At 45.5% G+C, this 18,058-nt stretch overlaps 1 protein-coding gene across 1 annotated transcript in view; it reads left to right on the forward strand.

Moving 5' to 3' along the window:
- Window positions 1–18,058, forward strand: part of IDUA (alpha-L-iduronidase) — a 616,851-nt gene that overhangs the window by 415,817 nt on the left and 182,976 nt on the right. The window contains exons 9-10 of the mRNA XM_069626380.1: window positions 9,034–9,243; window positions 11,873–11,994. Coding sequence (XP_069482481.1) covers window positions 9,034–9,243; window positions 11,873–11,994 — 332 coding nt within the window. The remainder of the gene's footprint in view (window positions 1–9,033; window positions 9,244–11,872; window positions 11,995–18,058) is intronic.

Raw genomic sequence — 18,058 nt, forward strand, 5'->3', positions numbered from 1 at the left:
CCGGCGTGGGAGCTCACCGGGGTGCTGTTCAGGCGCATGAGGCCCCCATTCGAGCCGCTGCATTTGGCACCTCTGAAGTTCCTGTCGTGGAAAACGGCGTTTCTTGTGGCCATCACCTCCTCACGACGAGTGGGAGAGATCCAGGTCCTCTCCTGTAAACCTCCATACTTGACTTTTCACGATACGAGGGTGGTGCTGAGGACGCATCCCTCCTTCATGCCCAAGGTGCCATCAGACTTCCACCTCAATGAGCCCTTGGTGTTGCCAGTTTTCTTCCGTCGCCGGCCGAGAGGACTTAGCACTCGCTGGATGTAGCTAGAGCGCTGAAGTTCTACGTGGACCGCACAAAGAGTTTTCGGAAGACATCACAGCTGTTTGTGAACTTCGGACCTTTGAACCAAGGGAAGGCCCTCTCAAAGGCTTCCATTTCCAGATGGCTCTCCGGCTGCATCATGCACTGTCACTGGTTGGCAAACCGACCGTTGCCCGGCCGTCCGAGAGCCCATTCGACCAGAGCGATCGCTGCTACCACAGCGTTCCTATCTGTTGTGCCCCTGCTGGACATCTGCAGGGCTGCTACGTGGAGGTCGACGCACACCTTCACGAGATTCTACTGCGTCGACTGGGATTCCAGGGAGGAGTCAAGAGTCGGACAGGTAGTGCTGCGCAACCTGTTCGCCTGAAGGTGGGCCTGGTGAGGAGGTAAGAGATGCTTAATGTTGAGCCTTGCCACCTCCCGTGGTTGTGCATGTGTGTACTGCTATGTATTTTTGTATTCATGAGCATGTGAATCCATGCCGGACCTCATGCTGGAGAAGGAACAAGTTACTTACCTGTAACTGTTGTTCTCCAGCATGGGTCTGGCATGGATTCACATGCAAACCCTCCCTCCTACCCCTCTGCGGCTCTTCACTTGGTCATACTGCCACTTTACGTGCTACCAAATCTGAGGATGGTTGCCAGGAGAGGGGCTTAGGGAGAGGGCAGTCATTGGCTGGGGGCAGTATGACCCAGAGACCAGTGATTGGTTACTACTAAGAAAGACAGATCAGAAATGAAACTGATACTGATTTTTTCTTTACCGAGATTCCCAGTCTGACGACCGAATATTCATGAGCATGTGAATCCATGCCTGACCCATGCTGGAGAACAATAGTTACAGATACGTAACTTGTTCTTTACAGAAAGCTTTCAATTGATCTCCCTCTGACGCGCTCGCACCAACATTATCTACTTTGCCATCAACCTTCTTTACTGTATCAATATCAAAGACTTTCGTTGTGCACAGGATTTTGCTTGACCCGTCGCATGACCACTTCGATTCACAATTCTTTGCCACTCTTTCACTTTGGTCAACTCTCAGATGTGTACCTTATGGAGACCTTCGAATGAGAACTCACGTGGTGCTGGACCAGTCTGTCAAAGGTATTGTATATCTTGGTTTCAAAGTTCAGTCACTCATCTGCAGTTCAACTTTACTTGCGTTGGTTATCACATGCATTTCATACACTGCTCGCTCCAACGTTCACCGTACAATGTTGCCGCTTGCAACCTTGGCTTCAACACAGACGGTCTGGTATCTGTCTCCCCAACTCACCGGTTGTGTTTATTTCATTGATGCTGCTTTGTTGTTGGAGCCAAGGACAGTGCCACGGCAGCTGGCGATTCTCTCCGCCTTGATTATCGACAGAGGAGGGCCCCGGGTACCTCCGACATACAATGAACGATTCTTCAGCCTGGTTTCCTGGTCTATCGCTTTCTATTTTCGAGGTTTCGTGAAAGTAACGGTTCCTTGTCGAAAAGGTCAAGGGAACCTCCCTCCTTGTGATCCCCTTCTGTTTCATTGTCTTTCTCCTCGTGTTAAACTGCCATTTTGGAACTGCTGTTGACTCGTGTGCTTTGCCTCGCTCAGAGTGTGCTCTTGTGTTCCGCCTTTTATCCGTGTGGGGAAGTGTAATGGAAGTCAGGTGTGTGTGATGGTCAGTAATTGCCTGACCTAGAATGACCATGGTATTGCGGCACGTCAGTTATACGGCTCGAGTGTTAGTCTGTTTTCTCTCATAGCGAGCTGTCTGTGAGAAAGTGTTTGTGTTGTAAAAGGGTGGGGTTGAGTTCCTAAATATCCAACTTGGTAGGATGGGGTAAAGGTGTTATAGGGCAGGAGATACCGTGTCTCACCATCTGGTGTCCCACTCCCACTCCCCGAAGACCCCTCACCCAGGTGAACCTCCCTCACTGATCCACCCTCAGGAACTGGATCAAAAAGTGGTGGCCGTGTCCTGGATGACTAGTGAGTGAGACACCTTCTGGTTTCTCACTACTCACATTTGAAAATGCATGTAGAATTTCGTTTAAAAAAAGGGGTGGTCTTCTCACGATAAGTATATTCTAAGGCACATTGGCTCTGCTGCAGGAATTCCTCTTACCACCCTGATGTGTCCCCGTGCAGGTGCAGCCCTTGCATTTCTGATTGGCACATGCTGTCCACTTGTGCGCAGAGTCTAGAGTGCACGGCGGCATACGCATCTTTGCTTGAGCAATGGATTGCAATGACAAAGGCTGCTTGTGACTTGCCATTGCTTCAGCATGCTGCCGATGAGCCCAGCCCCCGGGCTGCAGCACCTTCACCATCCAGCTGCTTCACTTAAAAACATATTTGTATTTGTATTTTTTTTATTTGTATATAGTGCGCCTGTCCCAAAGGCATCTGGGCGCATATCTTAGGTTACAGTGACAAAGTAAGTGACAACAAGTTAGTTACAGTAATATACATGAGGAGCAGTGAGAGCATAAAACATAGCTAACATAAATGTAGATTTAGATTACTTGCAAATAATTTACAATGTATTTACAATCATGGAGCTAATCCGACACTAATGGCAGTGAAGAAAGGTACGAGGACAAGCGGACTGGTTAAGGCCTGTAGGAGTTAGGCAAGTCTTGGTTAGAAAGCCACACTTTGGACTTGCGCTTAAAGGCGTGGAATGAGGGTTACGCTGTAAGAGGGTTGGGCATGGAATTCCAGAGTTTTGTGACGAGGACTGGGAAGCTCGCACGGCCTGATTTCTGAAGTTTGTATCTGGGTAAGTAGAGACAGTGGGCTTGGGCAGCTCTTTGAGGGTGGTTAGAGGTATGGTGGGTAAATTGGCTAGCCAGGTAACTGGGCACCTGATTGTTCAAACATTTATGCGTCAGTGCAAGTGTTTTGAGGGAGATTCTTTGGGCTGCTGAGAGCCAGCATAGGCTCCGTCTGGTGTCGGAGATGTGCTGATTCCTAGGGATATTTAACGCGGCTCTAATGGCATTGTTCTGGGTGACTTGCATCTTGCTGAGGTTACGTCGACAAGTTCCTAGATACAGGGCATTACAATAGTCCATTTTCAGCATAATCAGTGTTCTAGCCAAGATGGTGCAGTTGGCAGTGGTGAGGAAGGGGCTGCATGCTGTGATGAGTTAATACATGTAGGCGAAAGCCAGGGTTTCATCATTTGTTTGTCTGGAGAGTGAAAGGATAGAATCAAGATAGATGCCTAAAGTTTTAGTACTGTTAGATACTTTGATGGTATTGCCATCAATGACGAATGATTTGAAGGAGGGGTCTAGTTTGTTAAGTCTGTGATGAGAGCCCAAGATTAGGAGCTCTGTCTTTTCATCATTGAGACAGAGCTCATGTTGGGCCAACTAAGCCTGGATGACCTGGTAGATGTCATTTAAAGCTTTTGTGTCAGCCATGTGGTTCCCGGTGATGGGGATGAGTATCTGGGTGTCATCGGCGTAATTAGTATAGGAGACACCCAGATAATCCAGAATATCGAAAAGTGGTTTCGTAAAAATGTTAAATAGTGTCGCCGAAACGCATGATCCTTGGGGTACCCCGCATGGGACTGGTGATGGTTCAGCAGAGGCAGAGGGGGAGAAGACCCTCATGGATATATTGTCCAAGAAGGATCTGATCCAACTACGAGTATACTACGAGAGACACGTGTTCCACACAACCAAGCATAATAAGGGGGAGTTAATAGATGCTTTTAGTGATGCGACTGCACGTGCGGATGAAGCACTGCGACTTTAACAACTATTCCAATGAAGAAGCCCTAAGATCACAAATCATTCAACATGCTCCAAAGACACCTCCTGCAGATGAAGCAGTCGCTCAATGAGATCCTGAAGCTTGCCAGATCCGAGACTGCCCCTGAACTACAGCTGGAAGCCATGGGCAATATCAAAGTATCAGCTGCGGCATCTCAAACCGTTCACAAGAAAACCACATTCTTGACAACTCAACAGAACAGTGATCATTTCTGCTACAGATGCGGTTATGAGTTTCCTCACAAAGGTGTGTGCCCCACCCTGGGTCAACAGTGCACGGTATATGTGGAGAGAATCACTTCAAAGAAGTGTGCCGCATTTCCTGCAGTCAGGCAAGAAGAGAATGCACACTAGTGGGAACACCCAGGCAAAAGACATACGTGCCACACTCCATATGGGGATGCTAACACTGTATGAACACCAACACCGATGTTACAAGGACAGAGGGGACGACGGTTGGGTGCCCGACAAATCAATACTTGAATGGCGCACTCGTCGCTCATCCAGTTCGAGGCCCCAGCAACGACCCAAGCAATATGTGAGATGCATGATAGAACAATCTGCCTCAGACAGTGGTTCCAGCTGTTCCTCGGCCAAAGAGACAAAGATCCAGACAACCCGCCCAGTAAGAACTGAAAAAAGGGTACTTATACGCTCTGGGAATCCCATGGCCAAAGAACACAGCCCCATTCCGCTACTTCAGATACAAAGGCTGTCGGCAGAATTCCTAGATGACTTGGGGCAACTGTAAATGTCATTAGCGAGGGAGTATATGGCAAAATCCCAAGAGCCATGAGGCCCAAACCTGCAGAGGTGAACATATACTCCTACAGATCCAGAACACCCCTGCTGTGCAAAGAATACTTCCTGGCTGAATGCAAATACAAGGGGCAATTCAAGATGTCCAAACATGTGCTTGAGGCCGGCCGCAGAAAGTGGATGCATCTTAAGTTTCAGGGCTGCCCTAGACATGGGCCTGATCCACATACTATGCCTCATAGCCCACACGTATATTGATGCAACCGACAAAATGGAACAGTTATTTCCTAAGTTTTTCAAAGGGTTAGGCAAGTTACAAAATAGACGAATAAGTCTACACATCAACTTCGAGGTGCGCCCAACACTCTAGGGGCATTCCCATAATCATCCAGACGCAGGTGGAGAAAGAATCGCACAAGTTGAGCAAGACATTATCGAGCCCGTGACTGGTCGCACCCTGTGAGTCTCGCCCATAGTTCCGGTTCCCAAGAAAAGATCGGATGACATCAGCATCTGCGCCGACATGCACAGACCTAATGAAGCAATCACGAGGGAGAGGCATCAAGCTTCAAGAATTACGGACATGATCCATCTGTTGAACAGTGCAAACATCTTTTCCAAACTGGACCTTAGCAGGGGATATCACCAGCTAGAGCGGACTGAAGAGTCCAGATATTTAATTACTTTCATCACGCACTTATGTTTGTTTATATACAACGGCTAAGCTTTGGAGTGTTTTCGGCCGCTGAAATCTTTCAAGATGAAATTTATAATGTCATCAAGCACATTCCCAACTGTCTGAACTCCAGTTATGACATATTAGTGTTTAGAAAAGATCAGGCCCAGCACGATAACACTTTGACCAGGGTTTGCATGGCAGTAGAGGCAGCCAATTGCATGCTAAACAAGGATAAGTGTGAATTCCAGAAAAAGGATCTCTACAATTCTTCGCACACATATTCTCAGAGCGAGGAATGTTGCCAGACCCAGAAGAAGTGGCTGCCCTGACCAACTGTGAATTGCCCACAAATGTGTCTGATCTATGTCAGTTTCTGGGACTCGTCAGTTAGTGCACAAGATACATACAAATCTTTGCGTCTTTAAGCGAACCCCTCTGCACGCATCTCCAAGAAACAGGTGCCTTTTATATGGTCCGAATCGTGCCAGGAGGCATTTGAAAACATCCGGCTGCACATGTCATCTGCCGACAACATGGCATACTTTAACACAGGTCGAGACACTGAGCTCGCACTTGATGGCCGTCCTTAGGGTTTGGGGGCCATCCTGGCTCAAGTGGACCCAGAGTCAAGTCACCAGACATAAGGCACATTGTTTCATATGCAGGCAGGAACCTATCTCATACGGGCTAGCAGGAGCCTATCTCATACGGAACAGGCATACTTAAAGGCTGAGAATAAGGGGTTGGCAGTTGTGTGGGCCTATGAGCATTTTCACTTGTTCTTGTATGGGAAACGGTTTGACTCACCATCAAGCGTTCCTGTACATATTTGGAAACCCACAGGCCAAAATGACTCCTCGAATTGCTAAATGGGGCCTCCGGCTCCAGGACTATCAGTTTCGCATTGTACACAGACCCGGCAAGGAAGAGAACCTAGTAGATTTCCTATCCTGTCATCCAATCACATCAGTAGAGACAAACTCCAAAATTGGAAGGGGTCGACGTCACACAGATAGCGCAGGAGGCAGGAAAATGACCCAGCTATCCTGATCATCCTACGATGCCTACGGTCTGGAAGATTGAAACAAGCCAAGCAAATGGGGAAAACACCTGTCCTGTGACACAGAGACATTCAGGGGGTTACTCCTAGTAAGGGAAGAACTGACGTGAGCTGAAGCAGGCCTACGGTTGAAAGGAACCAAAATAGTGATACCTCGCATTCTGAGAAAGAATATATTAGAATTGGCCCATGAAGGACACCTGGGCATAGTGTCCACAAAGAGACACTTGCGCCAAAGGATTTGGTACCCGCAACTGTATGGCCAGGTTGAGGCTCTGCTTAATGATTGTCCCACATGCACTGTCATAAATCTGCACACCAGACCCGAGCCTCTGCGAATGACAGAGCTACCCGAGCACACATGGGATGTAATTGCCGAGTATATGGGTTTCAGACACAGAAAGGTGACTCCGCTGTGGCCTCAAGCCAATGGGACAGTAGAACGCTTCATGAGCAATGTCAAAATTCTACAAAGCGTTCTACTGTCCCATTGACTTGAGCGATGTCAAAAGAACTGTCCAGATTGACCATCTAACTGAAGAGGCTGTAGAGAAGATACTTATAAACTCTTGAGAGACTACAGAAATACCTCACACAGGGTTCAAAATTAAGATTAGATTAGCATGAGGTAAACGCAGCTCCTGGGTATCCAGCATTATCCAGTGATCAGGAGCTACCACTGGGGAACCAGGAGCGAGTACATAGCGTTCCGTAAATATAACTTCCACATAAGATACAAACTTAACATTTTGATAATTGTTTATGACCCCCTTATGCTTCAAATGTCTTATAGATGTGTCCTAATACTTATTTATAGATCGTCCCAAATGCAGAGCTAAATTCACATAGGTTTGTTTCTTTGGAATCACAGCTGGCCTAGGGAGCCAAATGTAGCTCCTGGCAGCTGTTGATCCCAGGCTTAACAGGCTCTTCTCAGCTACAAGCAGGTGCTAAACAGCTCCCAGATCCCCTCAATTTCGAACCCTGTAGCACCACCGGGAAGATTCCATCAGAGGTCATGTTCAGGCGTAATGTCAGATTTCGACTACCTCACATCACACTGCCTGAGGAAAGATACCCTGAAGATCAGGAGGTGAGAGAGCGAGATGCTCATGCTAAGGCGTGTATGAAGCACCATGCTGATACCAGACACGGGGCAAGAGATGCAAACCTCCAAGAAGGAGATGCAGTAGTACTAAGGCAACCTCGCACTCACAAACACACTGCAGCATTCAGCAGTGCCCCGCTGATTGTCACACACATTAAGGGCTCACTGATAACGGTGGAGGACAGGCAGTGGCAGATAACAAAGAACTCATTGCACTTTCGAAGGTTCCCAGGGACACTGTGCGGAGAATAATGTAGAGAATACAGAGACAAGGGAATCGGAAGAACATTATGGCAGTGAGGGAGAAGAGTCGGAATGTGTGTTTTTGTAGCCCTCCTGAACATTCCAGCCCTGAGAGATTTCCGGAGGACCCCACCTGATCACCTCAGTGAGCCAGAATCAAACCGAAAAGACTGATTTAAGAAATGGAGTAATGTTAACGTCATTGTGAAAAAGGGGGGAGGTTGTGGTATCTTCCTGATCACGTGGGGGGGTCAGGTGGGAAGGAGGGCGCCAGAAGGCACAGGGAGCGGAGTGGGCAGAAGGGGAGGGGATTGCCAGGTCCGGACAAGGAAGAATAAAGGTGTTTCACTGCAGCCTGGAGTCTGCGCCTCGTTGTTTAAGTATGTCGCCATGTGGGAGGCTGTGCAAAGTATGAATGTAATGCTGACAATTACTGCTTTATATTAAACATATGTTTCCCGTAATGTCATAGTCGGACAACAGCTAGGTAATGCAAAGTAAAATGCTTACAAAAATGTGTCATGTTAACCTTACAACTCCAAGATGGCCTATCTGTTTTGTACGGTGTCGCTATCTCCCCGAGCCTTGGTAGAAGAACCAAAAACGGAGCACTCCGCAGCTTTGAAAGGCACCCAGAGATGTGACATGTAACAGTGCTCCTGATTGGGAGAAAACACATTCAACAAGTCATCATTGTATTATGGCTGTGTATTATAACTGAAAGGAACACTTAGTGCATTAGACATTATACGCCAAAGCATTTCCGGTTGTCATGCCAACCACACACTCTGCTTCTTGGAACCCTTTTCTTTGTAGCAATGTTTTGGCGATATTTGGTGGCTAGGGCCACCAAAAAGCGGCAAACCCAAAAAATGGGTAGGTAGAAAGTTATTATGTGATTGCTATTGTTCCTTAAGGATTAAACCTATGAATTGTAAAGTTCAAGGATGTTAGAACTCACTCGTGCCGTCAGTCTACTAAATGCATAAGGTAAGCCTTGTAAAGGTCATTTACTCTATATTCATGTACATTCGAAATGTGGAAATTAAGTGCGTTCATATATGTTTAGCTTTATTCCCCATTTTATTTATATAGGGGACAAACAGATCGCAATCGACGTGGAGAACAATGAAGAAAAAACGGATGACATTGTCGGAGCAATAGCCACTATTCATGAACCGGCAGAGATGAACACATCGGATAGCTGGCAGGCCTCCATAATTATTTATTCCAGTGACGATAACCGAACTTCATCTTCTCTTAACTGTGTAATGTTGAATCTTACACATTTTCCTAGAAATAAAGGTAAATAGATGATATCCTCCCTCTTACGTGTATCACTTATACAGTTAGTCTTTTGTTTAATTGTGAAAACATATATTTGTATTTGTGACCGTTTGACAGTGTGTGTCCCACAAAGTGTATGCTTGTTTTGAGTGTATTGGCCTTGCTTGAATACATTTAGAACACTTTCTGAGCCTGTCGTGGTCCAAATCTGCATTCTGAACTCATACACCTATTGCATATGTGCATACGGGGTCAGAGTTAAAGAGGTTTATTTAAATAAATAAACAACAAATGCTGAGCTAGCCCTATTGCTATGAGGGAAGTTCCCTACCTGACAAAACTAAAGCTAAGGATGCAAGTCAAGTCCAAAGTAAAAATTCTTGTGTATGAATCCTAACCAACTAACTGGCCTACTACCACTAAGCACCTAACTAAAGGAAAAAGGCGAGGCTTACACAATAGCCTTGGTATGGGTTCTGCCTGGCCCACCTTGTAAATGACTTGCTCCCGGTCTCAAAGTTCCTTTACAAAATAATGGTATAGTCTTCACAATCTTCATATAGTCTCCCACCCTTGCGGCACTGGTACTCCCCAAAGTCCTGTGGCTCTTTGGTAAGGTGTCTTTTTTTTTTCTTAATCACATCATTAGACTTAGGGCACCTGTCCGCTTGGGTATTGCAAGTTTTGTGGCTTCATGCACTTCGCTAGCATTGCTGCAGAGTATTCACCTTCCTTTCACTCTGTTTTAGGAGGGCCGTATGCCCGTTAGTTTCTCTTAAATTCTTGCGCTTTTGGCAGCTATTCCGGCCTTCGTATACAATGTTCGTATCTCTTTCAGTCTGTTTTAGCGAGGCTGGGTGTCAATTCATTTCTTTGTTTGTTGTACCTGCATTGGTTTCTGTACAACTGGAAATTAACAGTCATTGGCGTCACTGCACTGACATCCACAAGTCTGTAGCATATGTTTACCCATCAGTACTTCTCTGTGTTTAAAAGGTGTTTGCCGGGTCGAACTCTGGGACCCAGTCTCCTTTCCTGTCTTTGGCCTTGGTGTCGGTTGCTGGGTGCCTGGGGCCAACCAATGCTCTTCAGTGTTTGCGCCCCCAGAGAAGACGGTTGTCTTCCTGTTGTATCTCTTCCTCTGGCTGGAGCCTCTTGCTCGGTCAAGGCACCTGCCGTTCAGCCTCCAGCTAGTGGGTCTTGCTTCGGTCACGCGACCCCTGTCTCTGAGGCCTGACGTGATTCCGCCCCTCCTCCCTCTCTCGGCATCTCGCTTCCATTACCTTCAGCCAATGCCTTTCCAACATCCATGTAGGGGGTTTGGACAGGAAGTTCATTATTGGAATTGGAGTCCTTGTCCTTAAGAGGGGAGTCACTCGCAGTGAGGTCGAACTTCCTCAGACCCCCTCGGGAGGGCCTTGCTTAGCATGCTCACCTCCCTAGCCTGAGATGGGATGGCTCCCTTCTGGGGAGAAGGGACTCATTGCCCAGATTCGTCACAGCACTCAATGAATGCCTTAATAATAATAATAATGGTTCATAATTGAGTTTCTTATATTTGAATGTTCTCTACTATTACAGTCTTTCTAAGTGATACTTGTCTAGGTTTTTACACTTGTTCTCTCGCCTGACCTTCTACTTGACTAATAATTACAACACAGCCTAGTCAATCAACATCTGAGGACCAACCCCCCTCATATGAAGGAATTGCTCAAATGTGGAGGCCACAAGGAATGCATCCTAAAAGTCTGTAGTCCATTTGCTCCCACCATTTTCCAAGTTCCTCTTCTAGCAATGCCTCTGGTGCAGTTATTTGTTCTTGTAGTGTGGAAGATTTGTGTACAGCTTGACTTGTGGCGACTGTCTGCTCACCCTGGTAAACCTCACAAAAACGAGTTGCTAGCACTGCTGCCCAATGTGTTTCTTGGGCAGCTGCTGTCATGCAGACTTCACCTTGCAAATAGTTCAATAGTTCATGTTGTGTATTATTGGACTGTTATCTTCGTCCCTGCAATACTGTAGATGGATTGCTTGAAACAGTTTCACTATTGACCCTTTTAATACATTGTAATACTTCTGTGTCAGCTATATGCACCGCTATGCCATGGAATAAGATACCATATGAATTTGTATAATAGATATCGGTGCTCCATAAAAGCTTTTCAAGTGGGAGAATTTTACTCCCTATTTTTTAGGGAGTAAAAAACGAAAGTCCCAATTCCAATGGGAGTATTTTATAAGAAAGTAGAATTATGTTTTAAATGTAGAGCAGTAATGTTTTTGTAATAAATATTTGTGCACCTAGTTATTCACGCACATTAAAAAAAACATGTATACCTTTTCAGCTCGGACAGTAATAATAGTTTTCTCTCTGTGGCACCGTTTGTACTTCTGGTCCAAACATATCCATGGAGCTGTGTGGTTGGAAGAAGGGGGAGGGGCTCTTATGGGTCTGATTCCTGTTTTTGGTGTAGTGTTCTGAATTCTTCCACATTTTCCAACTTTTTTATGCATGTAAAATAATTATATGTCAAAAGCACAATTACATGTTTTTAACGATTTTCCGTTTTCTTTTCTGAAGTGTAGTCTATCTGAAAGTTATACATCAAATCAAAGTTGAACTATATGATATTTTTTTTCTCTGAAGGACTTGTATATGTAACATATTTCATGGATAATAATTTCACCAACCCATTTTTGGAATGGTCAAAACTCGGAAGCCCTGACTTTCCTACTATCAAACAATTTCAACAAATAAGGAAAGCTGAGGTAAGACATTTCTATTTGACAATATTGTATGGACACCTCCAGTTAACCAGTGTGTAAGCATGTGTGGCGCGACAAACAAAGGGTGTGGTGAAAGGCAACAACAATGCACATATATATCGAAGAAAATAAGTTAATTTTGCACTTGTAAAATCAATGGATTGCTAATTTCACCAGAGGAAAAAAATGTTTTAAGTGTGTGTAGCAAAATTGTTATCAACACTTAGATTTTCATCTCCGCAGTCTTACAGCTTGCAAGGGACAACATCCAAAGAAGCACATTTCGTTGTTGCGGGACACAGCTTCGCCAGCATTCCTACCCACATTATTAGTTGCCAGCAAAGTGTTAAAATAGGAGAAAGAAACATCGAAGGCTGTTGTCCTTGTGGGGCAATTAAAGTTGTAATTATTAGAATGTAATGTTGTTAATGTGATAGCTGGATCTTATTTCCTTGTGTTAGGCAGAATTACATGCAGTACCCTTTGGGAACACTACACCCAATTAAGACTACAGGTGTAAGCACAATCTCACCTTTGGTAAAAGCCTGTACTATACAGTTATGTGGTAGCAGTGGCTGAGCAGCCAGACTTATGTCAAGAGGGATGTGAGCAGTACAAGATGTTACACAAAGGACTTGCAATCACAGTAGTTCAAGCAAACACTTACTGAAGGTTTCTTGGTAAAAGAATATACATTTATTTACACATTTAGTTAGAAAACATTCCACTAGTAAGCAGCTCAATATCACACTATCATACACTACAGTACACAACCAATAGGTTTCTGAACAAGTTAGGCTCCCTTGAAGTGGGAGCAAAATGGCACTTCAGTAACTTTCAAAAGGGGTAGAAAGACAAAGGTTATAGGTTACAATTTCTTCCAGGGGCAAGGCAAATAGTTTCAGTTCACTACAATAGGCAATTCAATTCAGTAGGCCTTGGCCAAAGTCAATGGTTAGTGTCTTGGATAGGATAGCACAGTTCGGGTAGTAAACAGTTAAGTCTTTGCCAATGTTCTTAGAAGTAGTTTGCCAGAAAAAGAGTTATATGTCGGTTTAGGAGCGAACAAGACTCGAAAGTTGGGAAAGTTTCACAAACTTTCAGCGCAGCAGAAAGGATTTCCACACCACGTTTGCACAGTACCTTATGGATGAAGCTGAGGCAGTTGTTCCTGGCAGTTCCTGCAGATCTTGCTGTTCTGGGCTTCAGTCATGGGGACAAGGTGGACGACGTTGGGAGGTTCCTGCACTGCCCAGGGAAGAAGCCACAAGCTTGACTAAACATCGGTTTTAAGGTGTGAGTGCCTTAAAGCCCACACACTGGTATCCTTCTCACTGGCTATCCGGTTTTCCACAGCACTCTGAAGAAAAATCGACCAGTATGGAGACGGTGTCCAGGTGGCTTGCGAGTTGGTTGTTCCCACCAGCTCAATGGAAGAAGTCGTCCTTGAAGGGGCTTCTCTGTCAAGGGGGTTTCAGGCAATTCGGACCTGCAGCAGGGCTTCACCGGGCAAAACCAACGGTCCAGGAGTTGCAGCAGTCATCTTCCTTCATCTCGTCTTCGGTTCTTTCGTTCCAGTGGTCGGCTCTGCCTTCAAAGTCCCAGAGACCTGCTTTTAATCAGTTTTCTCCCATTCATTCCAGCCTAGCTGCCACTCACCCAGCAGGGTGGCTGTCCTTGCCAGGCCGGACAGTCAGCCAGCCAATCATGAAAGAGTGCATTCAGGTCTCGTAGGAGACTAAGCACAGGGAGTTTAGGGCACCTCCCTCACATCGTGTCCACCCCAGACACTCAGGCGCCAGAGGAGGGCTTCGGCACTGAAGCCCGCCAAAGGGCATTGAACAAAGAGTCCAAACCTGGTTTGGTGCGCAGAGTTAAACACAAGAAGGACCTTTCCTAAAAGAAACGGCAAAAAAAGATGACCAGAGTCTGTTTTTATTCTTGGGTGCCATATTGAAAAACATGGCTGACCCGATTTTTAGCTACTGGTGTTCGCGGTCAGGAAAAATCATGTTAGTTTGTTCTAAAACCACTGGCACCAGCCATTTCAAGAGGAAAGAGTAACATTTCACTGTTAGACGAGTGTTTAGACATATGTGATGCTAGGCAACCCCGCCAGCACTCTATAGAAAGATATTTGTGCTGGGTCTATGAATTTAAAAATACTAGCAAAGTCAGTTTAACTTAACATGCACTGGGAGACGGTAGTCAGTCCCAGAGAATGTATTTAAACCTTGGGAAGTCGGAAAGACATCCCTGTGCCACTGCACTGAAGGTGCTGGTGACACACAAGAAAAAGATGATGCCTATGGAGTTTGTTTAAAAACTCCATATCCAAAGAACACAAAAGTAAAACACATTGAAAATGAAACGTTCAAAGTCCCAAAATATAGCAAAAGAGCTGGAGGGCTCTAAGGTAGAGGGAATTTGATGATTTGCTTGTGGTTTAAGTGGGCAGGGGTTTGGGTGGGCACTATCGCCTCGAGCACTGCTAAACTCTTCGTAATATGTTGCATAGGGTGTGGACAGTTTGGGCATGTTGGGGTAGCTCAAGGGGGAGGGTGGGGTGGGCTTCGGGGGTTGGGGGATTGTTGTGTTTGTTTGGAGCTCCTGGAACACGTGAATGACAATTGTACAGAGTATCTGTTTGTCATGCAAAATTCCCCAGGTTTGTGGGATAGATATGCAGACAGGGTGGGCGCAATGAGATTCGACCTTGACCCTCAGGACAATAATATAGAACATTAGAGAGGGTAATCTGCCCGGTAGGATGCTGAGAATTCTCCTGTACATGCAGCAGCATTAACTTTGAACTTGCTTTCCTGCAGGAGATGCATTTTACGCCAGCAAGGGAAGGCAAATGGGCTACGCAATGGGGCTGTAATAGGTACTACTAATCATATTCTGCATACTATTTGTATTTGTTTTTTATTTATTTATAAAGCGCACCTGGCCCCAGGGCATCCGGGCGCATAGTTTGTAATACAGGAAAGGTTACAAGATAAAGTTACAATAGAGAGTTTACAAGAGTTAAAGCATTTACACGATATGTACAGGCAGAATAGAAAATATACAAATTAAAATAGACATTTACATTATGTATACAGGCATAAACAGCAATTGCATGTTATTGAACAACTTAACTTATTAAAGGTATTTACAGGTACTAAGGCCATGGGTCGAAGGTAGATCGCCCTGACTAGGTCAACAAGGTTGGGCAGACAGCCAAGCTTTGGCTTGCTTTTTGAATGTGTGTAAGGATGGTTCCGCTCTAAGGGGATTGGGCAGCGAGTTCCACAGTTTGGCTGCTAGAACGGGGAAGCTAGACCCACCTGATCGCTGCAGATTGAAAGGGGGTATCGAGAGGCAGTTGGCCTGTGCACTTCTGAGGGGCCTGTTTGCTGTGTGAGTAGTAAATCTATTGGCTAGGTAGGAAGGTGCTTGGTTAGAGATGCTTTTGTGCGCAATAGCCAGAGTCTTTAAAGATACTCGTTGTGTGACTGATAGCCAGAGGAGGCTTTTTCTAGAATCCGAGATGTGGTGAGTTCTGGGTATGTTTAGCGCGGCTCTGATGGCATTATTCTGAATAATCTGTAACTTGTTAAAGTTCCCTTGGCCGGTGCCTAGATAGAGGGCGTTACAATAGTACATTTTTAACATTACCAGTGTTCTGGCTAATGTAGTGCAATTAGCTGGGGTTAAGAAGGGGCGGCAGGCAGAAATCGGCTTGCATGTTTAGGCAGCTGAGGAGGAGACTGCATTAGTTTCCCTAGAGAGAGAGAGGGTGGAGTCTATGTAAATACCTAAGGTTTTAGTGTCCTTGGTGACTTCGACAATTTCGCCATCAATGACGAAAGAATTGAAGGCAGGATCGAGTTTGGTAAGTCTTTGCTGAGTACCTAGGATGAGAATCTGCCTTTTCGTCATTCAAACAGAGTTCCTGTTTCGCCATCCAGGCTTGGATGACTTGGTAAATGTTGTTAATTGTGAGGGAGTCAATCACGTGATCACCAGTAATAGGTAGGAGTATCTGAGTGTCATCTGCATAATTAGTGTAGATGACACCCAGAGAATCGAGGATATAGAAGAGAGGCTTTGTGAATACATTCTAAAGTGTTGGTGATATGCACGATCCTTGGGGTACTCCGCATGTGACTGGGGCAGGTTCAGCAGGTGCAGAAGGGGAGAAGACCCTCATTCACCTGTTGTCCAGAAATGATCTAATCCATGCAGTGGCTTTGTCCGAGAAATGGGCTGTTGTTTTGAGATGGTGGCAGAGGATTTGGTGATTGACTAAGTCAAACGCAGCAGAGAGGTCGAGAAGGAGAATAAGGGCTAGTTTACTCTCATCTTTAAGATCCTTGATCTGTGTCTTGAGATCAATTAAGGCAGTTTCAGTGCCATGACATGGACGCAACCCAGATTGTCTGAGTCCCAGGAGTTTATTTGTTTCTAAGTAATCTTGAATCTGTAGATAGGCTGCCCAGTCAAGTATTTTTAGCAAAAAAGGTCCCGATTGGCCTGTAGTTCGTTGGGATGTTGGCATCAAGGGAGGTTTTTATTAGGAGTTGGATGATCCACGCATCCTTAAGGTTATCGGGGACAATTCCAGTGTTGAAGGAGGAGTTTATAAATGCAGTGATGAACGGCACTAGGTTATGGGAGGCTTCCTTAATAATATTGGCAGGGCAGGTATCGCCTTGGCAATTAGAGGGTTTAAGGTTGTTAATTATATTTTCCACTTCAGAAGTGGTGAGGGATGTGAAGTTGAATGGTTTGAGGGCATGGTGGCTGTTATTTAAGTTAGGCTGATGAGAGGTATTTTGTGGGTCAATCAGCAGGCACATTTTTTTGTTATTGATTTTGGTTTGAACAGTGGAGATTTTACCAAGAAGTGCCTTTTGTATATTTGCACGCCAAGTATTATCTTTGACACAAATGTCAAGAGGGGGGGGCTGGGGATTCTAGTTCCTTTAGTATTAGGAATAGCTCCTTGGTGTTGGATTTGGCTTGTCGAATGCGCGTATTATTTGTATCTTTTTTGGCCTGGAGTATCGCGTCTTTGTAGTTAATAGTGGCTAGTACTAGATTAGCTTTGTTCGAATTATTCGGATTGGTTTTCCATCGAGCCTCTAGGTTACGTTTCTCTTTGCGTAAGGCTCTCAGTTGAGGTGTGAACCATGAATTGAGGTGACCCCGAGGTTTGGGTTTCCTTCATTTGGTAGGGGCGATAAGATCTAGTGCTTTTAGGAGAGTCTTGTTATACAGATATACCAAAGCAGTGGGATCTGTGCAGGTGGTGGCATGTTCATTGAGTGTGGAGGATGAGAGGTAACAGTTTGCGAGTAATGTCTCTCTTGTTTCTGGTCGAGATGGCAGGTGCTATGTCAGGTTCTGTCTGGGTAGTCTTGGCAGAGATACTAAATGTGATCAGATGGTGGTCTGTCCAAATACATGGTTGGTTCAAGTCCACGTTCAGTTCGCAATTTAAGCCAGAAATCCAGTCAAGGATTCTGCCCTTGGAATGTGTAGGCTCATTAATGTGTTGTGCAAAGCCTAAACTGGTGAGTAAGTTGTTAATGTCTTGTGCTGCGGAGTCCTTGGGGTCATGCAGTCATACTTTAGGGAGGTAGCAATTCTCATTCATCACTCTCTTAAATTCCGCCTCTCTGAGATAGCGAGAGATCAAGAAGGGAGAGCCTTACTGATCAAGGAGTTTGTGAAGGAACATATATGCCCCTAACATTGATGACCCGATTTTCTTTATGTGGGTGTTTGTGAAGCTGGCTGCTGTGAGGGGGCCACCATAATCTTGGGGGCCGGGGGACCTTAACTCAGTGCTAAATACGACTATTGACTGGTCCAACACAAGTACACACCCACAGTCTAAAGCAAGCTTGAGGGTGATTGCTATCTGCACTGCATACGGGTTGGTTGACACCTGGCCGGTACAACAAATTGAGAAGCGGGGTTACACCTTTCACTCATGGGTGTACGGCTCGGCTATGTGTATAGACTACCTATTCATCACCAGCGCCCGGGGAGTTTCGATAGGGCAGTGTGAAAT

This window comes from Ambystoma mexicanum, chromosome 6p (assembly GCF_040938575.1).
Source record: "Ambystoma mexicanum isolate Mex_15411 chromosome 6p, UKY_AmexF1_1, whole genome shotgun sequence".
Classification (NCBI taxonomy): Eukaryota; Metazoa; Chordata; class Amphibia; order Caudata; family Ambystomatidae; genus Ambystoma; species Ambystoma mexicanum.